Below are 22,860 nucleotides of genomic sequence, written 5' to 3' on the forward strand. Positions count from 1 at the left end.
AATTTATAACTGACACAGTTATAAAACCCCACAAAAAGATACTCCATTTCCAAGCAGCTTGCTTGGAAAGGGAGGTAAACTGAATTTTTCTTGGGTCATTCATACAGGTGCAGCAGTACCACCCAGAGGCCACTGCTGTGCTGGACACAGCACAAACTGGAGAGAGTTCCTATCCAAAAGGGTTCAGAGGCTGGAAAGACAAAGATACTAAGGCTTAGAAGAGATTATCATATGAAGATGTATTTGTCATAGTCTTCAGATTAAACCCCTCAAAATTTCACTCTCTCACTGTCCTACTCAAGCCAAATCTGATTGTAGACTACTCCTCTAATCATTCACACTGTTAGACCACTTGGATGAAGATTTGGTCTTTGCTCCCAAGACAATGTATTTTTTGTTCAGGAGTCGTTCCTGAGTTATCAATAAGCATACAATGAACGTGCAAGTAGTGTGGCTATCCAGTGGAACACAGGCCATAAGGATCCAGCCTGCACTGGGCAGGGAATGTGGCAAAAAGACTACCAGGAACATCTTGTTTATTCCACACACCCAGCTGTTCCAGAGTGTCACACAGCCTGCTTAGGTGTGTTGAGGGAGACATTGAACTTGGCACTCCCATTTTTTAGGCCCAGTTCACCTGTTCAGAGTGCACCCTCTCTATGTTTTTAAAAGATGGTAGTTATTGAGATGTTCAAGAAGGTCTTATTTTAGCAGATTTAGCAGATTGTGCCAAACATATTTGAGAACACTTGCAGATTCTTCTCTGTGAAATTCAAGGAATGTTTATAAGTCCTAGTTGTACTGATAGAGGATATTAGAGTTTTGTTGCTCAGACCAGGCAAAGCACAAAACAGGAGGCCTTTGAAGTCAAATAAAGACTTTATCAGTTTAAGAACTCAGATATTCTGCATCAATTAAGCAGCCAAACAGATCTATTTTTGTCAACAATTTCAGACTTCAGCACATCAAACCTACCCAAGTATTTAGTTTCTTTATCCTTTTTCTTTGTGGAATGATGGATCTCTCTGCTGCTGTGAAGAAAAATGAGGTGTTGTGGTGCAGCAGAAGGAAAAAAAGGAGGAATTTCTCCCTTGTAGTCTATCATAAACTGAAAAGCTGAAACCACCTCCTGTTGTAACAAGAGTAGCTACAATGAACAAGGTGCAAGTATGATCAGAGAGTAAAACCAACAAAGAAAGTGGGTACTTTTCATTCTAAACAATGAAGTTATGTTAAAATATCAAATATCAAGGAAGGCAAGCAGAGTAGCAGAGTTCTGGCCTTATTGTGAGTAAATAAACTGAACACCTGAAGCTATCCCAACACTACACACATCCCTATACAAAGAAGCGAGGAAGAGAGGTGACCTATGGAATAAATGCAAGATCCAATTTATGTTCTTTACAAGCCTAGCTAAGGAGACTCTGTGAAGTAACATGGGGATTGTCTTGTCAAACTGACATGAATCTTTATTTCAAGAGGAAGAGGATGAGGGGACAGCATTACAAATGTTTTGTCATTGTACCAAGCACTGACAGGGAGGGATGCTCAGGCTGAGCATTCTGTTGGAACCCACACAGGATACAACAGAATATATTAACACAGTAAAGATGTTCTTATGACATTCCTTGTTCTTGTAAATATCAGCAATCAACATATTTAAATGCATCAATATGCATTATATGCATTATTTCACTCCTTTCCTCTGATTGCTTGATTGCCCCTCCCCACAGAGCAATGCCCCAGCTTTGTAAAATAAAGTATCCATTGCACACTGAAAAAAAATGGGCCTGATGAATCACAAACCCGCACATAATTTAGTACATCATGTCTCAATACAGCTTTTCATTCTAATTTAATGCATTATTGAAGATAACACGTTCATTAAAACAGCTGCCAGCAAACTCTTCATTCAGATTGTTTCGTGGAAGGACTAGTCAAAAAGAAATGAAGCATTACAGGCTAATCATATGGAAAAAGGACAAAAACATTTAAGTTTTGATACATTGGTATTGAGATGTTAATATGATTTTTCTTAATGAGTACTGCTTTGCCAGATTTTATATGGTAAATCACAAACTTGGTGTTTCTTCTTAGCCGACTTACAACATATAATAAAAAATAACAAAAAAAAACACATGGCAAAATTAGCAGGGCTGTTCAGTGAGGATGACTTAATGAGCACAGAATTACTATTTATTGTTTCTTTTTGCTACTTCTCTGTCAGAGAGCATTTAAGTAGCAGACATTTTCATCCAGAGCTCTTGGTCTCTGGGGGTGTGAACTAAAATCTTTCATCCCTTCAAACACTAGGAAGTCCTAGATTCTAATGTGCTGGCTCAAATGAATGTCTAACATCTTCCATTGTAACTGGGCTTCAGCAATAAGTGTTGGTCTCTCAACAGCACCAAATTTGTGACATTAAAATTTTGCCACTATTTTCACCCCACTGTGAAAATTATTGTTTTCTGGTAAAGCACAGAGTTTTAACAATTATAGTTTAACTAAGATATATCACCAGCAAGAGACACACACCAGAAAAAATATCAATAATTAAAGATTTATTAGAGTTACTGATATTAATTAGTAAGATATTTATAAAATGAACAAAACAAAATATCTACTGTCTCATGTCTCCATTACATAATCAGTCTGAACATCCTTTAAGCCAGCCAACATCCTTACTCAGCTGCAGGCCCAGTGGTTTAAATTACACAGACATCCATAGCTCCTGCCTCCCCTATGAAATGTGCAGTCAAGGAGAGAGAGTTTGACTGGGACAGACACTCACCAGCCTATTATTAGCCTATGGCTTTAATACTTTGCATGCTTTTAAGCTCTTGCCTAGGTCCAGCAGCCTCCAAACACTAACTCTGCCATGGTCATATTCAGGAAGTCCTTTTAAACTGAGATGTACGGCTGAAAAATCAGTTCTGAATAGCCATAATCTAAAGCATCTCATGACAGAGACTAGTGGTCAATACCTTTGTCTGTCCAGTAAGCTACTGAACTATTGATTATTTTAGGCAATATATTATAACAAAACATGAATTCTTCTTTTAGTTTCTATACTTGTATAAACATACACTCTCCAAAAGGAAAAAAAATTTCTTTCACTGTAATCTCAAAGAAGTGTAACTGATATAGTGGAGAGGTCTAGAAATCTGAGCTGTTCATTCCAGGTTCCTTTGCAAGCCATGGAAGTGAGATGTACATTGGTTAACATCACAGTAAAATAGATGTTTGCAGCTGACCAATTGAATTGCTTCCTAAAAATGTCTGCTTCTCTATATAAGATAGATCAAGTAACTCAGAAACAGAAGTCTACACTGTAGATGTATAAATTTACATGAGATTAATCCATCCAAAGTGTTTAGATAGTCAATTTAATGAAGTAGGAAGTATAAATGCAACAACATAATATCATGCAAAGTAGGTAGTTCATTGTTTCATAGCAACTGTGTAGTGTCCACTTCTTTAAAAAATGGCAATTAAATAGTTACCAGACTTACAAACATGGAGTGGGGTAGTTTGACTTAAAACCATCTAGAATATTTGTCTAGGATCCTTCTGCTGTTGTAGAGATGCATTTTCCAAAGATGAGTTGTTCCATCTCAAATTTATCATTTATGTTAATTGGGAAGAACCTTTCTCTGGAAGTTGATGTCTCCCCTTGAATGTCCAGTATGCATAAAAGCAGTAGTTTAAACTGAATAGCTGGCTTCTAAATGGCTAATCTTGATGAGGTGAATCCCATTCATGCTATATGAAGTAAACAGATATATATATTGGAAGAAAAGGTAATACAGCCCCTTCAAAACAAATGTGTAGGACATTCAGAAAATTTCAATAAATTATCACTGATTTTATGTACAACTTAGTGACATCACAGATCTGATAAATATATTGACCAATATCTAGTTTTGCTTCCTGCAATGTGTGTATGAAAATGCATCTAAATTCTCATTAAATTAATTCATTTGAAAACCATGCAGTAAGACTTCATTCAGAGAATTCCCAGCAGTAAAAATGTATAATTTCCCACAGTGAATTAACAGGCCAATGCACTTAAACAATAGTAACTTCATCGTATGTTCTGTATGTCAGAATTAGTAGATCCATTTTTCTGCAAGAGAAAAAAGATTGGTCAGAGGTGCCAAGCAAAGCAATGCACTCTAAATGTCCTGCAAGAAAACTTCAGATTTTTCTTTTTTTTTTATTTTTTAGAATGTCTACTGAAGTCTAATTGTCTGTCTTGTAACTTGATGAAATAGGACAATTTATTGCATTTAATATAGAGACCCTTGGTATGTCTTTCTATAGTTTTATAACTATTATTACTGTTGATTAATTTTCTAATTGGATTGTTTGCAAAATTCCCATTCTCATAAGATTTTGCAATGAGTTAACAACGAAAGTATTTTAAGACAACAAAATTTTAATATAATTTTAATTAGCATGATCTTATCTCAGAATTACATAGTTGAAAACCAGCTTGTCAGAGTATATAATTACATCTCTGTCTTAATTTGGTACAGAGGTATTGATTTATAGTATTGTGAAAATTGCCATGAAGAGAGAGAAGACTTAAAATCTAGCAACTTCTAGAAAAATTAATAAAACAAAATGTTCATTTGACCCTGCCTTGCACATTTTTTTACTCACTTTGCTCCTCACAAAGGTAAGAATCATAATCACAGTGTAATATTTTCATTATAATTTCATAGATTTTTGTGTCTTCTTTCTGCTGGTCACAATTACTCCACTACATGAAAATACCTCTGCACCCTGACTTATTTGTTTCAGTAGAACAATCTGATTCTCAGATGGCCTTGCAATTTATTCTCACTTCCAGGGCAAGGTGTCATTGCCTCCTTTGAGGTGTCTTTATTGATTGCACAGGTACAACTCTGCAGAGAGACCTGAAGAGATGAACTTGCAGTGTGACCAAAATCTCCCTCACAGATACAGAATAATTGTGTTTAGAACCTGGGGTTGGATATTATCCCAGACTTACTGAAGTAGATGCTTTGAAAAGCATGAGCAAAAGCAACAGCTGTGCTGTCATATATTGAAGTCTTTTGAATGAAGTTCACTAAATGGTTTTTCCCATGTTCAGTATATGTCTTATGCCTTACCTTTAACTTTGGAATAGCAAGGCTCACAGTGCACAGTTTGTTTGTAAATCCAAATGCTGTCTCCTGCTTTTAGATCTTCCAGAGGTCTTTTACATACTTCACACTTCAACGTACCAGCCAAAGAAGGAAGACAAATTAAAATGAAATATTTCTCTATTATTCTTAGGAGCATGCTTTCCTTTAGGAAACAAGCAATCCCAGACCAGAATAGGAGTTATTATTACTGCAACATAAAAACTGAACACTAGAATAATAGTTTTAGACAACAGGAAGTTAGATATCTGACTGTTTCACCTTCAAACATCTAAAAATCAGATATCAGTGTCTCAACTGGTTGCCTAGGTATACTCATTATACTTAACAACCCTGTCCTTTCCCCAGATATTTCCAAAGGGTACTTTTACTTTCTCTGTCTTAACTTAGGGGTTTATCCTAAAGTAAGATGAATGACCATTTTGAGATCCCTTTATTTCTTCACTGAACAAAGTAAGAATGATCACACATAATCATCCAACTCAGAGTAGATCTAGACTTGTTCATTTCAAAATACCTTATGACACTTCATCTTAACAGCTATGTCTCCCATTCTTGCAGAATCTGGACACTACTTTCACAAATGTCTCAAAAAAGCTAATTTTTTACAATAGAGAAGCCTTGACCATGTTTCATATATAAAAATGCACAAATAGACACAGAGGCTGACTTATGAAGATCACAAGGAAAACCCACAGTGCATCAAGAAGCATGGTAATTTGATACAGAAACTGGGATTTTGATACCTAGATAATTTTATTTATTTATTTAAATCTATTAAAAATAGTAAATTGTGGTTTCTTTGGATATTTTATCCACTAATAAGTGAAAATCAGCATTAGTGTTAAGGTGTTATTAAAACAATCTGCTGTCTACATGATTTCGTATTTCTTTGTTTAAATCAGCCAAAGGGTGGCCATGTCTTTAAAGCTACACAGAGAAAATAAATCTAAAATTTGGGGTTTGTAATTATTGTACCTTTGGTATATACCATTACAAGGAAACGAAGATGGTGTACTGCTGTCAGCTATGTGCAAATCTTTAATGGATACAGGGGATTTGTAAGGAGCTAAATGAATACTTGAATACTGTTTATGAGAAATTGCACTACTTAGCTAAACACATAACTACAAGCATGAACCACAGATCAACATCAATTGTTTACATTTTTTGCCAATGCTTTCATAAGTTTGTAGCTATACAAAAATTAAGCTGAATGCTCTTGGCCAGGTAGGTTGACAGTAGGTAACAAAAAAATATAGTTTAAAAAATAAGCATAAATATTTAACAGATAATTCATCCACTACCAGTGTGTTAATACTCCCATTCTTCTTTATGTGGGTTGATGTGTCTAAAAAGAATGGAAGCAGACCAGAACTTATATTTACTTGCAATAGTAGTATTGAGGACATATTACATAGCAGTTCCCATGGAAGAAAATGCCTTTCTGGTGCTCACAGAGCTCAGAAAGTCCACAGTAAACAAAAAGCACATGCAGCTTCATACACGTGAAGTGCAGCCATACTGCTGTATTCTGATTTGTGTTACTTTTCATGTAGCAAGTAGGGACAAGAATTGCTGTCAGAAGCAGAAGTAAAAGCTGTGCAGGACTGGGCAGAAATATGAGCTATGCTAATGCAGTGATTTTGAGTATTGTTTGCTAGAACAACAAACTCTATGTTAGGTGTAAGCAGAAATCAAACAAATGAGGCAGAAAGAAACCAGACTATGGGACTGAGCACTACCTGAGAAAAATTTAATTGCAAATTTTTGGCTGAGGCTTAGTTTGGAATTAAAAGCCAAAAAGAAATTTCTTCTGTGCTTTCATTCTTAATGGGAATAGGAAAAAAACACCTACTTTTTAATAATTAAGACCATTTTAAATGTTAATCAAGAACATCTACAAAACTTCATAAAAAAAACTGAATAAAATTTTGCAAGAAGAAAGTGTAAGTTGATATAATTGACTGTATCAGACTTGAAGTGAAGGCTGCATTGGACTCGAAGAATACATTCAGCTGTATCCTTTGTCCTGCTTATGATTGCAAGGGAGGAGAGGGAAGGAGAATAGAGGGAGAAGGAGTGAGGGAGATAAAAAAGAAGGGATTGTGTAGGGAAGAGAGGGAAACAGAAAGATTAGTATCTCCTACATTAATCTCCTCCAATCTTAAAACATCTTATTCTTACAGGTGGAGAAGGCCTAAGGCCTAAATAATCTCTTATTACTATAATGCAGGTATTACAGTCAAATTGTATTTCTTGGTAGCAGGTGAAATCTTACCTTGAAGCAAGTCGAATGACAGTAAATTTGCAAGGCATCTAAGATCATTTTGGCATCTATGCCCAAGGGCTTCCTGCAGTATGTACATATATCTTTTCCAATTATACTCCTGTGTATATAATATAACATCAGCTGTCAGAAAAAGAGCTGCCATTGAAATCTCAAGCAGAAAAATTGATAAGGTTAGCACACTGCATGGGAAAGACATTTCTGTACTGTACAATGGCCATTAATGGAAAAATGTCATTTGTGTATTCTCTCCATTCCAGTTGGCAGGTGTCATACACATGCTCCTGTGATGGGCAAATTGCTGACCAAAAATGTCAGGTAGCAAAAAATACCTGGGTAGAAAGAATGGTCTTCTCTGGTGAACTGAATTAAGCTGCTGAATGTCTGAGAACATGCATACTAAATAGTGATAAGTGGAGGGGAATGATTTTAATATTTTAACCACAAAAGTAAACTGGTAGTTGAATTCAAACTGCCATCATTTTATCAGTCTTGTTCACAGAATCCTCTGCAATGCAGAAGTGCCTGAAAACTTTTTTGACTTTCTGCACTGCAGACAGAACTCATACCTGCACAGCAATTATAGTGAGTACATATATACAATGGCCTACAAGGTATTTGTGACAATGATATTTTTAAAATTTTTTTCAGTTCTTGTTGCACTCCTATGTGACATCACTCTGTACTTCGTCTGGATACAACTGTTGGTTTTGTTTTAGAATTACAAGACCAATGGCTTTTGCTCCTTTCCTGTCAGTGACAAACTGCTGTACTAATATTTAGTCATCCCCAGAGTTCCTTATTCTTATGCTGGAAAGGATACAAGTTTTTCTGATTAGGCATTTCCAGGTAGTAGGGCTGTCCATATTGAATTGCAAATAGTGGGCGCGTTGAATTTCTTTTTTCCCATGAGGTAAGTTATTACAGATTGAGCAAATACCCTGCTTATATTTGAGAGTGTCTTACTGGTGTGAAAAGATAGTTTTCAACAGCACTGTCATGTGAACCTATTCCTCCACACTTGTACATAAGTTTGGTCATTACTGTTCTCACAAAAGAAGGAAATTTTGCCGAGTAAGTGGCTGCCTGAGTTAGAAACCTACAGAATCACAAAGCCAACTCTGTCACTTATGGCATTGGCTCTTCTTTCTATAGATATTTTAAATGTCAGCTGTGACAAGCCTAACATAATATTAGGCTGCTGAACTGTGGTAATGATTTGCTGGCAAGATCTCACTGAAAGAGACCTTTGTATGAAAAGCTGCCTCATGATGGTGACTTCTACTGCTCTCTTTTGTCTGAAGACTTGAATGCTTATGTAAATGTCTGTGTCCTTTGGTACTGTACAATGTTATTAATGTGCACTTACCTATCAGAAGTAGAATAAACAGTTTTGATAGTATTTCCAGTTATATTTTCTTCATAGGCACCAAGTGATGATTTGCTGTGAAGCAGAGAGCACATAGTTATCACTAAACAGTATTACATATTTTAAATGTTTCACTACATTGATGATAATATGCAAAATAAACTAAGAGGCTTGTAAAAAGAATCTTACTTGGTAATGAGTTCTTTTTCTTTTTCACAACCATCAAAAATATTTATAAAATAAAAAGTATAAATTAGTAATATAGTAATATTTGTAATATAGTATACTTAGACTGTTGCATTTTTGAATGATTCTTCAGCATTTCAAAATTAAATCCACAAGCCCATTGAACAAAATTATTCATAAGGGTATTTGTTTTTCTGTGCTGATATTTCAGCCTAAATGATACATATCAGAAAATGGTGACAGACACATTTTTTCATTTTCCTCTGCTTCTTTTACTTGTCTCAAAAAGCTGTCAAGCAGCCAAACAAAATTACAACATGTCCCTAGAATTAGACTGAGGGTCTTTATAATGCAGCCTTTCCAGTGTATGATTTGTATTCACCACAGTAACTGTATTGTTCCTTATATCAGAGTAGAAAGGAATATACTGAATTTAATTATCACAGAAATTAAATCTTCCATTTTTAACAGTCCCATTGCCAAGTTACTTAAATGTCAGTTTTGTTTCCATGGAAGGGATGAACATGTATGTGACAGTTGAAAAAGTAATCTTGCCATACATGTCTTGAAGATTTCTGAATTGATTTATTTATCCTATTCTCCAGAAATTCTTAAGGTATATAGTAATTGTACATGTTTCATATCACTCTTGAATCATGTTCTTCAACGTTAGGAGCAATTGTTTGCAATCATGTGTATTTACCAGAAGTTGGATTTTTTTCCAGGAAATATAACATATTGAAAATGTGTAAGGTGTGTTATGGAGCTCAGATATTATTTTCTAATACCTGTATTTTGTAAAGTACATATGTCTTATCTGATTTCTGTGCAACCCCAGAAATGTATTTAAATTGCACAGTTACTGATAAGCTGAAATTATAAATATTTTATTTGTATTACATAGAACATAACAATGAGTTTGTTATTTAATTAGAATATAACAAGCTCACCTGAGTTTGCTCACCACAGAGAAAATACCTCTTCAAATGGACACCCAGTGCTCCACTTACATTTCAGATGAGATGAAAGTAAGCTTACTACGTAGGAATGCAAACTAAAGCTAAGTGGTCACCTTTTAAAAGAGTTTCTCTAGCTGAGAAATTCACTTGACCAAGAATGTGCACAACACAAGTCACAGGGGGGAGCATATTGATATTGCAATTGCCTCCTAAAGTTTCTTGCTACAGTGAAACGTGGCAAAGGGATATAATTTCTCTGTTCCTGTAAAGTATGAGCTTGTGCTTCTTATTTTTGTTGTTAAGCTTGCTTTTCCCAAATCTTTCATTTAACTTACTGTATTTAACTGCAGAATCTCAGGCAAAGTGAGTACTGTGCATTGCACACTCAACATAATATAGGTATTTACATTCTGCATGCCTGAAAGTAACATTATCTTACAGGAAGTTGCATAGAGAAAAAACACTTTCCTTGAGTGTTCTAGTGTAGAAAACATCATCCCTTGGATTTTACTAACTGACTGGAGTATTATAGTTTAAATACACAAAAATATATATAATCACAGCTTAGGTAGTAAACCACAACTGCAGCGTATATAACAAAAAATGCACTGAATGTACAGCAAAAAGATTTCCTAAGCATCATTTTCTAACCTTGTCAACTGAAAGTGTAAGGAAACTCAGAACATTTAAATAAATGCATAGTCTGACAGCTTGATGAGACACCAAGTGAAAACTGAGTCCCAGTGTAGCCTGAGAACTGTGCCCCTGATCACGTCCCTTCTTTCAGCTCCTATCAGTCGCTTCTTTACTTGCTATGGTGTGACTTGTTCATACAACAAACTACTCCACAATAAATACTCTCTAGAGCCTATTGCATAAAACCTGGAAGAATAAGCTACGAAGACCATTAATTTAATTTTTCATGAATTAGAATAGGACTAGAGCTTCAGGTAGAGGCTATAAAGTCTATTAAATGTAAGGTAACATTACATATTGTAGCACATTCTTTGCCCTGTCATTCTTCTTTTACTGTTCTCTATTTTAACTTTCAAAGATAATCAGAACATTACAACTCAGGCCTTGTATGTGCACAAAATTCTGAAAAATGCTAATTAATCTTTCTGTTGAATATTCATTTTTAATCTTGAATTATATACTGTTTGGCTTTGCTTTTATTCCCAGCCACTTTACAGGTTTGTCCTTCAAGGTCATGCAGAATTTTCAGAATACACAGATTTTAACTGTACTCCAACAGCAGATGTAAGAATATGAGGGGTTAAAGATCCTGTGCCCATTCATATCCACAGTAAGGATCAGGTGTGCATAAGGTTAAGGATGGGGACATTGACCATAATTCTCATAAAGTACCAGACTGTGACCTTTACTTTCCCTGTCAGTAAGGCTCAATAGAATTTTCCTCTCCCTGCTGAGTCATCAGCCCTGACTCAGGCAGTTCACAACTATTATACATCAAGGCAGCATATAGGTTATGTCTTTAAAGAATCCTTCCTACATAAATAATTAATCCATATAGATGGGTGGATTGATACTGAAGAGAGGTTTTCTTAATCCAGAAAGGTCTTTCATTCAAAAACTATATATTATACTTTTTTGTCATATTTTGTGAAAATAATTATGACCATGAATAACAAGATAACATTTCCTTTTATTTCAATTATTTCCTGATACCAATACATCTGGTGTACAGCTAGTGCTAATAAATATCCCTGCACCACATTTTTCACTCAGATTTTCAATATGTGGGTTTGTAGAGGTAGAATCCAGCTAGAGCATGAGTATTGCAAGAGAAATGGTTTTTAAAATAGTTTGTTCTTGGTCAAAAAGTCAGAATCCCATGCCACAGTGTCAGTGATTGGGTGGATGACACATGGGTTCAGATTCATCCCATATAGGTTTAGGAAGTTAAAAAGGCACTTTTAAGTGAAGAGTGTAATGCTTTCCTTATAGTCTCATAAAGAAACAAGTTCATAATAAATAAGAGCATTCAAGAAATCCCTTTCCTCTATTGATTAGATAAGAATTCTGCTCAGCTGCCCTCCTAAATTTTATGTTTCAGCTGTATCTCTAGAGCTATGCAGGGTGTGCCTTGTGCTCCTCTGGGCACTACAGTTAGGATTTGTGACCTTGTGTGCCTGGGATCCTGGAAGCAGATTTGAAAAGGGACTGACATGACTCCAGATACCAATGAGAGCCTTCTAAGCATTCCCGAAATTTCTTGCATAAAAAATCTTTATATTATTTTTTTCAAGAAATGGCACTTTAGACATTACAGTACCCAAATAATTTTCCACAGTACCTGGTCTTTCTTTCACTGTCACTAGAGTAGTTTTTTTCTGAGAGATGGTATGGAGCCCTTGGAGGATTTTCACTTGCTTTCTCAATTATCCTAAAATAAAAAAGAAACCACATGACAAGAAAATAAACACTTTTCAGAAATCTTTTTCAGTTACACACTTTTGATTTACATGTATAGGCATGAAATCAGAAGCTTGGACTAGAAAAAGCAGATAAAATAAATTTACCTTACTTTGGTTAAATTGTTGCTGGTGCAAAATAATGCAGTCACTGACCTATAATTTTTCATCCCCCAGTTTATGCTGATATATTCATATATATTCATATTGGAAACTTCAACTAACTTTAATTGAACTCCAGTTTCCTCAAAGAAACTAGAGTTTATTTGAGTTTCTAGAGTGCCCACTGGGGTTTTCAGCTGTATAATAATGTCTCAGTTGTTGATAGTATTCCACATTTTCTTGTCAGCATTCCATAATGTTGTACTCTTAGGCTTACTATATTTTAGTTACAAATTTTCTTTTTTTGGATTTACTACAGTTTTATTTTTATTAGAAATTACCAACTAAACAGATACACAGACTCATTTCAAGAAGCAGGAGTGTGATTCAAGCAAAAGGAACCTCCTCCTGCAGTTTTTCCTGCCACAAAACATGACAGGCAAACAAACATAAAAATAGACCTTATCATACAAATGATGGGATTTTGGGAATAAGTGCTAATAATGTTTTCAATAATTTTACAAAGCAGCTCAGACAAAGGCCGCTCTTGTTTGGTTCTACCAAAGGATATATTCTGAACAACATGATCATTATCTGCCTCAGCTCTGGATGTGTGGGCTGCAACTTGATTATTTCAGTGAGCTTGCCAGGGACCCTCACTTAGTGCTTGTTGTGCTTTACATGCAGAGCAGTGCTGCAAGAAGCAGCACCTCCTTTGTGCCCAATTCATGATGGGGGAAGTCCCTGTCAGAACTGAAAGAGAAACTCATTCACTGGAGATGCTCAGTATATCCTTTCCTCGTCAGACTGTTGAGTGGAACTTCTGGGATAAAAATATTTTCTATTTAAAAATAGCAAAACTGCCTATATATACAGATAACTAACTACATTCTTCCTCTTCATGTGTATGTATAACTAAATGGAAGAATCAAAAAAGACACCCTCAGAATGGTACCTAAAAACATACCACTAACCTCACTTCAATTGACCAAAATGGATCCTAGCTTTTGTAAATAATAACATCTAGTAGCAGTAAAGCTTTTATACTAAGAATGCATTTTCTTGTATTTGTTTGAGAGGCCAGCAGCTGAATTCATAGAACACTTAGTTAAGCACAAAAATACTTAGGAGGATTTTGTCACTAGTCATTTTCCTTCTCCATGAGAGATTATATGTTAGAGTCATTGCTTATCAAAATACATGCAGCTTTATTGTTACATTTGTTTAATCAGGCACATTTTAGAAATAATACAGATATCTTACTCACACTTAGAAATTCTCTTTGCTTATATTAGGAATTAATATTTTCTGGTTCTACTAAACAGCTACAAGTATTGATATTTGATCATTAAACTTTAGAGAGAACTATGAATTGATTCTCACCACTTTTTACTTTGGTCATCAGCAGACTTTACTTCAGTGTGATCCCCAAAGTCCTTATCTCTGAAAGTGAGAAAGATCTCAGAATTAATAGAAGTATTTTATTTTAAAACATTTTAAATGGACTAAATTATGTTGAAGAAGAAAAATAGCTGTATGCATTTCCCAGTAAGATTCTTGACTACATGAGTAAGTTATCTGTTCAGGCTTTGATATTTTTCAGTTTCTTTCCAATGTGACACTGCAAAATAATTAAAAATTACTCAAAAATATCAAATCCATTTTAGTATTATTGTAGGATAATTCAGGCTGGAATTCAGGGAGTTCAGGACCTCTCTGGTCCAACCTTATGCTCAAAGCAGGGGCAGCACTGAGGCCAGACCAGGCTGCTCAAGTACTTGTGTAGTTTGGTCTTGAAAACATTCAAGGAGAGAGGTAGCACAGCCTCTCCAAGCAAGCTGCTCCACTGCTGGACAGCCATCCACACAGCCAGTCAGAATGTCTCATATTTCATCTTGCATGTCACATCATGGTGCCATGCTACAGGTGAAGGTCTTGCCTATATCTTCCAAACTGACTGTAGCTCTGTCATTTTAGATGGATAACAGACTTTCATTCAGTTCAGGCATCAGTACCATGAGCTATGGAAATGCTGCCAAAGTGTGTCCCTTGCTTTGTTATCATATCCAGCCCAAATCTCTCTTCCTACTGCTGTTATCTAGGGTTGTGCACAATCTTTAGGTCTATGTGTTCACATTTATGCCTCATCAATCACTGCTTGTGAAAAAGCTGATTTAATATAATAAATTTCATGTATTAATGTATGTCAAGTATATAAAATATAATTGTACATTAATATTGTATATTAAATGCTCTATAATAAAGAATATAACTCACTGACAAATTGTTTAATTTTGAAAAAAGGTCAAATAAAAAATCCAATTATTTTTACTGAACAGAATCTATTAATATCAATATCCAATCAATCATAAATATTTTATAAGTATATAAGGGGCAGATTATCACAGGCTTGCCTTTTATTTTTCTGATCATCAGTATATTTTTCAGTCAAATCCAAAAGATCTTTTCCTCTGCAAAAAAAACCAAATAGCACTGTTAAGATATTCCCACTGTCTAGGAAGGGTTAAAGTGTCATAAAAGAAAGAAATATATTTATGCACACATTTAAAAAGAAAAAACTAAATTTTTAGATAATTTTATGTTCAAAATTTGCAAAAAGTTGTGTTCTTGAAGAAAATATGTTCATAATTTTCCCCTAGCAAGGTAAAGTTCTGCATTATTTATTTATAAAAATTATTATCTAGTACGTATAAGAAAATTAAAATGCTTTTTAAAATTCTATTAATGCCTTCATTTGATTGTTCTTTGCCAGTGAAGACAGTGAAGAAGAAACATGATCTTTCAAAGAATTTAGAATTAATTTACAGATTCCAAGCAGCTTAATCCATGTTTGCATAATCTATTTGCAAAAATGAATTTTAATTTAAACTAAGAAACTTCAGCTTCTGAAGTCAACACCTAAATATATGGCCAAATATCCAAAGTTTTGCTTCTGGAATGACAGGAAATTACCTCTGTGTGTCATCAGGGTTAACAGTTAATGTACTGATCATGTCTGTATTTATATTGAAAATGCTAGTATCTGAACAGTTACATATTTTACACATAAGGAAACATTTTCATCGATTTCATAAATACAGTTAAACTGGAGGCTAGGTTTTCTTCTATTTTCTTTACTATTTTAAAATGCTTCAATGAATTAGAGAATGGAATGATTTATGAAAAGTACTGTAAGAAAAACCCCATGATTCTCTTTGGGTAGAAGTAGCAAGCAAAAAAAAAGGCCAGACTAGCTCTGTGAAACTCTTGATTTGGTCTCTTCAATCCATGATAGGTTTAAAACTTTGGAGACTCCTAAAATGCAGTAGTGTCTCAAATCCTTGGATTCCTTCCTGATAAATTCTCTGTGAATTAACCTTAAAAAAACAAACAAACAAACAACAAAAAACCCCAACAACAACAAAAAAAAAACAAACTTAGAGTTTAGTGCTAAAGGTATATCTGTAAGTATGTGTATGTGTATATGTAAGATTGTCTACTGTAAAATAGATGATCACGTTGGCAACATTTATCTTCTGTTACTGTTTAGAGCATGGTTCTTGAAATTTATCTATAGAGTATCAGTGCTCAGTGTGGCAAATAATACAAAGCTCTTGCTAGCACAGTACCCCACCAGTTCCTCCCTTTCTCTGTGCTGAAGGGCTGCTTGCAGACCTCCACAAACTTGAAACTCATTGAACTGACACACTGTTCAAAAAAGAAAGTTTAATCTGTTCTCTATGGATCCCTTCCCTTGCTGAATAAAATGCTTTGTTACACCTTGCTGGGCAACACTTACCATCCATGAGTTCTACAGTATTTTATTTACTGCCCTTTTTCTAACCATATAAAAATATTTCAGTGATAGTTTAACTGTGGAAGCATATAAGTCATGTATGAATGCTTGCCATAAGTAGTACTTGTTCAACTGACAGTGCACATGCCAGTTAATTATTCTGTATTTTTATATTCATCTTTCTGTATAAGGAATGCTACTTATTCATCTATAAACATTTGACAGATTAGCAACATTACCTTTCCTGACATTCTCATAGTTGCAAACTACTCACTGCCTTAGAAAAGTAGGGCTTGAGGAACTTTGAATACTTACTCCTTGTCACCTGTGAAAGAACTTGAATTCACTTTGCTGAGGTTATCCAAGTCTTGGTTCCTTTAGAGACAGAACAAAACCCAGGTCGAAGCACTATTAGTATAGCCATCTGTCAATTATCAAATTAAATACTCATGCTAAAAAAATGTTACAATTGAATACTCATTTTTAAAAATGTTATAATTGACAGATTCCTTAAGAAGAAAAAGCTTTAACTGCTGAACATCATCTTAGTAATTGAAAGGTATTCATAGAAACAGCAATATGCCAACCATATGCACATTAAGCCCATACTTTTCCTGGAATAAAAAGACCAAATTATGTTTTGGAAACAAAAAGTTATACCTAGTACTTTTGTCAAAAAGAATAATTCCTGCTGAACATGCATTGTGCACAACTTCAAAGAGTGTCTGACCTCTAACACGCTATGATACAATAAAAAGTCTTTACCAAGTAGTACAATCAACCAAGTACTCCTGGCACATGTGTGAATCATATCCTACCTAAAAAGTGATTATGGACTAAGTCCTTCTGTCTAAATTTTAAAAAAAGTCCTTTCATCTATTTGGTAGGTTATCTAGACCAGCTCCTTCCCAAGTAAATGCTCACTTCTCAAAATAAATGTCATATTTAAACTGAAGGGTGCTGAGATCTGGTTACCTCCACTGATTCTTGCATTTCCACACAGGGATAGAATGTAATTTATCATTGCTATCTCATATAAGGAAAAAAAAAATCTTCCTCGAATTAGATCTTGTTGATTAACTTCTTTTTTTAATAGACTAATATTATCATATCAGTTAAACATATATTAATGTAACATAACTAATAAAAAGAGAAACGTGAATTAAAGTATTTTATACTTTTTGAATGAAACTTTTAGTAGTATCACAAGTATTGCGCCAATGTTAACATTTTTATCAAATACTTTGTTCCTGTGAAAATGCATTTTCAAAATGCAAACTCCTCTACTTGAAAATTTTCCAGCAGATTTACCTAAAAAGATACCATCTAGTAACATTATCTCCCTAAAAAAGATTTAATTTTACTCTTCAAAAGAAAGCAGTGGGGAAAGAATTATGCCTTTGATGATACAACCTCCTATAGGACCTGTTATATAACCTGGCAGTCAAAATTGTTCCATATGTTCCTTTACTCACTTTTCATTCTGACCTGTTTTGTCATGAAGCAACATCTCCACGGAAGATAAAGGCTTCTTTTTGGTCATATTTGTCAGATTTGGGGCTCCCTTTGATAAGATTATCAAGATCTCCATTTGTTTAGGAATTAAAGAGTTCAGTGCAAGGAGAGTTGAACTGCCGTTTAGCTAGAATTCCACACCAGTCATTAATAAATTATATACTTGTGGGAATTCTCTTTATATTATCACAGACTTAACACTATTCAGAGTATTCCTTTAGAAACTGAAGCCTTGCAGTTATCCAAAAATATCCTTTCCTTGGTGAAAAGGCAAAAATGCTTCCTCACTATGTGAAGGTAGCAACATTAAAATTATAGTAAATGTAAATAAGAGTGCACATAGTTACTTATTTTACATTTTTGCAACTTTTATTTAAAAAAACAAAACAGCCAAACCTAGCTGTGCATATGTCTGGCCTGAGTAAATATGTGTTATTATTCTTGTCTCTTGCATCCTCCATTTCATTCTGTTCTTAGAGGTATTCAAAATATTCATTTCAAGTCTTCTCTGAAGCCTACTGAAGGTTTGAAATTGCAGCAATCCCAACTATAATCTTTATGTGCTGTGCAACCTGCACATATATGTCAGCTTCAGTGTTGCATATTCACCCAGCACACAGGAAGCAGATTTGGGGCTCCTGTTCTGTCTACAATCACAGGATTATCTGCAGTTTACTCAGCACAGTTATCAGCAGCCTTTCTGCTGACTTCTGCTGCCTTTCCCAGCATGGAGCAATGGAAAAGCTGTGAAAGTAGCAAAGCTGTGCCCTGCAGGCCACTGTGTCTGTACCCTCCTGTGTCTGATTGCCAAAAGCATGTAAGCATTTGCAGAACTAAATCCCAATGTGCTTCTAATGAGAATATAGAGTAAAGTAATATAGATTTTTGAAGTTTTTACTTGTGTAGATATAAAATATTCTGTTCACTTTTTTGTGATTTTCAATTTAATATTTTAATAATTCCTGTGGGTGAGTCTTTCAGAATTAGACACCTTATTGAAGAAACCTTCATATAAAAATATTCCAACAGAGTGCATATAAAATATACTTCCAGAACAAGGTCCAAATACTAGAACTTTCTGTGTTAATCTCTGTAAGAAATGTTAAAATATCTCAGTATTGTATTAAATACTACATCATTGAATGAATAGTGCTATAGAAATGTATTTCAGAACACTGGGAAGTTGTATCACCTATATATTTGTTCTTGTAGGTAGTAGCATTCTGTCAAAAGGGGAAGAAAAAACTCCTTTGAGATGAGCAGGAAAGATTCTGGCTCTACGATATGTAGTTTTTAAGTTTTCACATGTATTTCAACACTTCCCACATAACTTCAGATTTCTTTATCTTAAATTTCTCTGTTCTTTGCACAGAATTTTCAAAAAAAGAATGAGTAATTATTTAAAATAGTTCAAAATTGGCCTACTGCCTGTTTGGAAATAATGGGGGAAAGAAATTTCCAATAATTTAAGACTTATTCCTTCAGAAATGCATGTACTGGCCTACATTAATCCTTGGTGCAACTGGAAGGATAGCTGAGTTAGTTCCCTTCTGTAATCTTTAAATCATCATGACTTTACAGCCGACAGCATTTTGTTACTTCCTCACATTATTTTATTCTTGTCAGTGCTTTGGGTATCCCAGTGCACTGAGTGACTTGCAAGGAAGATTTTACTTGCTATCTAAGCAAGGCTACACATGCACTCCTTGCCATCTGCAGCCTGATTCATAGAACACCAACCCTGAAGGGTCCTAATAAGTGAACAGAAACAGTTGCTGCAGCAGACTGCAGCACAAAAATACAAGCAGACTGACCTGTTCAGCTACACATTATGGTTCCCATGAAAGAGAAGGTCTGTGAAACAGAACCTTGGAAGATATGAATTTATTGTACACTTCTCAAACTTTCAGCCCTATGAAACATCTTGACATGACTGCAGCAAGTAACCAGGACTTAAGCACTGCAAGTTCTTTGCCTTGAGGTGGCTGTCTTAGAGCAAAGCTGAGGTCATAGGATACACAACTGCAAGCTGCTGGTTCAAGCATATTTCTGGTTATTAGCAACTAAAGTTAAAGAGCTGCTATTTATAAAAGGACAAAATGTAAGGTAGGACAAGCTGTAGAACATGGGGCATAACTCAGAATTTATCTGATTGTGTTCAGGGCATACTTTTGCTGACTTTTTAAATCTCTCTTTGTTAGCAAAGCTACATTTACTTTAGCATTAGCACACAGCATTTTCAGCTAGTGTTGATATTAGAACATAATCCAGACTCACATTAAGAATTAGAGTAGATATACATTACAGAACCTAAACAGAATTTCAGGTTAGATTTCATTAGACAGCTGCTACTGTGTTAAAAATCAGCACTATAACTTACATCTTTTTTAATACTTCTAAAAGAGATGACAAATATTAAAGTAAGAAAAAGACTAAGCTATATTCATACATTAAAAATGCTCCTTGAATATCAGAGTATCAGATGTAGTGAAAGGCTCCTGTGGAAAAGGATTTCCAGTTGCAAGTATAAGTTTTACTTGAAAAAATAAACTATTTTGGTGTCCAAGGCTGCCTGAATTGAATTTATACTTGTTACATTTGTCAACAACTTTTTAAAACATAGATGATGGTGATGGAAAACAGCAGCAATGAACTTCTATACAAAGCAGTTTAGACAAACTAGGGGAAATTTCTTTCAAATACAGTAGGTGGCCTGTAATAGACACTGACATTTTTCATAGGTCATTGCAAAGGATGCCACCTCCAAGTACAGTATTTTCTGAGACAGCTATTAAATCCCTCTGAACATTCTGCCTAGGGTGAATATTTTTGAAATGGATGAGAATGAGATAGGTCAGACAGCCTGCCAGGAGGAGAATATAGTTTGCTCACAAATTCAATAGGATAAAGTATTTTAATAAAGACTCAGGACATGGCTGGAAGTTTTTAGGAGCAGCTAACCCAGGGTAACTAATATGCATTTTTGTAATCTACATAAAGATATTTGGAATGGCAGTACAGAAGATTTTGCATTGTATAGTATACAAAAGGATCTCAAGTACTGAAAAACCAAATTAATTTATTACAAAATAGAAACATTAGGATTTGGATTAAGACCTAGGTATGCTTGTTATTATTGATAAAGTATGGAAGACAATTCTTTCGATTCATTTACTTTTCTGTTGGTAAGTGACCACCTCCTGAATAAATGAAAAAAAAAAAAAAAAAAAGAAGCCTCTTCTGGCTTTAACAACATCTTTGCACAAAATGCACAAAAATAGCACAATGAATCCAAAAATAGCCCCACCCTGAAGGATAGAAAAACTCATGTACATCTGGGCTGCTGTGGGCCTTATGCTACAGACTTGTTAGCCATGAAATTTGCTGCTGCTCTCTGCTATTTTGCCTCTAGCTGCTTGTGTAAAATAGGATTAGAAATCTGACAACTAATGAAGACAGTCCAGCAGAATAAAAGACTAGCAAAGAACATAAGTAATGAAGGTTTAAAAAAAGCTGTCAAGGCAGGCTGCGTGCAAATTGTATGGCTCAGTTTAACCAGGGACTGCTATTCTGCCATCTCTTGAATTCCTATGCCTCTCAGACACAAACAGAAAGGGAAATTATATAAGGCTTGTGTGACAAGCTCTACAGAAATCAGCTAAATTTCAAAATCTTAATGTCGCTGATCCTATATCAATATCACCAAATATTCCTTCTTTATGGAACAAAAATTCAATTAATGTTATCTATCTCATGCCTTCCTTCATTTAATGTATGAAAGATCTATGGACATTTTCAGTAAGCAGTCTTTAAAAGTACAAGAGTATACATATACATGTAATATGCAATCACAAAGTGCAATCATAATTCCTTTTATGCTCTGTATCAAAAAGTTAGAGAAATTGAATTGTCTACATTTGGCTTTGCTTTTCAGTCTGCTTTTGATTTCTACCTCAGTTCACTTGAGATAGAGATCTAATACTTTTCAGTCTTCTGCTCTGTGATCTTTGCTTGTGAATCTCACTTATTTCAGATAATAGTTCCGAAATTCTGGTGTAACTGGTGACAAGTCAGATCGCCATCAAAAAGGAAAACACAAATTAATGCAATCCACACATTCAAGCACATCTCATAGCTCTTTCTGATTTTGGGGGTTTTTTTAATCTTGAAATCACACCTACAAAAAAGCTCTAGTGATGTTATTCTTTAGCAAAAGCAATGAAGTCTTTCTAATATTTGTACTTGAAAATTCTAAAGGCAATGAAGAAAGCATCAAGCAAATATGTCCTAAATGCTGAGGTGAAGTTGATCCTAGACATGTGGGAGTAAAAAATGAAATTTTGAACAGACTCCAGCTAAGCTCATGAACCTCAAGCATCAGGAAGCAGAGTATGGGCCCACAGATCTCTCACTATTCAGTGAATACTTACCTAACCTGTAAAAGTCCTGAGCCTTTATCTATTTCCAAATTTTCCCTAATTCTTGAAGGCATTCTTGCCTTGTTGCCTAGAATTTTATCATCCATCCTTGCTGATGCACCAACAGTTGACATAATACCCAAGCACCAATATTAGACTAGAAAACTGAAGGACCATGCATATTTCAAACTTGTTGGAATGCCTTGAATGACTGGGGCACTTGATGTCAAATCCAGGGATAATCAGTGAGGTTTTGAATTTAGTCACTCTGTCAACATCAACATAATCATGAGCAATCCAGAGGCAGCTTTATTAAAGGAATCATGCACAGTATTTTTAATACATCTGTATCTGTTTTCTGATTAAAAGCCCTGAGCAGAATTATAAAAATTATCAAGATTATTCCCTATTTCTAATATATGATATAAGATATATATAATATTTTAAAATGTGATACCAAAAACTTGCATCTGATGTCCCTTCTTCAGTGATCTCTCCCTGCTGACCTACAAAGCATTCTGATAAACATCTTCTTCTTCTGACATGATGGAATATGAAAAGACCACACTTAGAATGTCTGGCTAGAATCATAAGGACATTTTTTAATTAGTCATGTCAG

General features: G+C 34.8%; 1 protein-coding gene across 6 annotated transcripts in view; it reads right to left on the minus strand.

The window, feature by feature from the left end:
- Nucleotides 1-2,544: 2,544 nt before the first annotated feature.
- SCEL (sciellin) overlaps nt 2,545-22,860 on the minus strand; it is a 60,530-nt gene continuing 40,214 nt past the window's right edge. For 5 of the 6 annotated variants that reach the window (XM_079311715.1, XM_079311717.1, XM_079311718.1 and 2 more), the window contains 8 exons: nt 16,624-16,683; nt 14,927-14,983; nt 13,896-13,955; nt 12,293-12,382; nt 8,831-8,905; nt 7,453-7,561; nt 5,139-5,241; nt 2,545-4,126 (listed from right to left, as the gene is read on the minus strand). In XM_079311715.1, coding sequence (XP_079167841.1) covers nt 4,110-4,126; nt 5,139-5,241; nt 7,453-7,561; nt 8,831-8,905; nt 12,293-12,382; nt 13,896-13,955; nt 14,927-14,983; nt 16,624-16,683 — 571 coding nt within the window. In that variant the 3' untranslated portion in view covers nt 2,545-4,109. The remainder of the gene's footprint in view (nt 4,127-5,138; nt 5,242-7,452; nt 7,562-8,830; nt 8,906-12,292; nt 12,383-13,895; nt 13,956-14,926; nt 14,984-16,623; nt 16,684-22,860) is intronic. The other variant, XM_079311719.1, reaches the window with a different exon arrangement.

Source organism: Erithacus rubecula (genome assembly GCF_903797595.1).
Source record: "Erithacus rubecula genome assembly, chromosome: 1".
Classification (NCBI taxonomy): Eukaryota; Metazoa; Chordata; class Aves; order Passeriformes; family Muscicapidae; genus Erithacus; species Erithacus rubecula.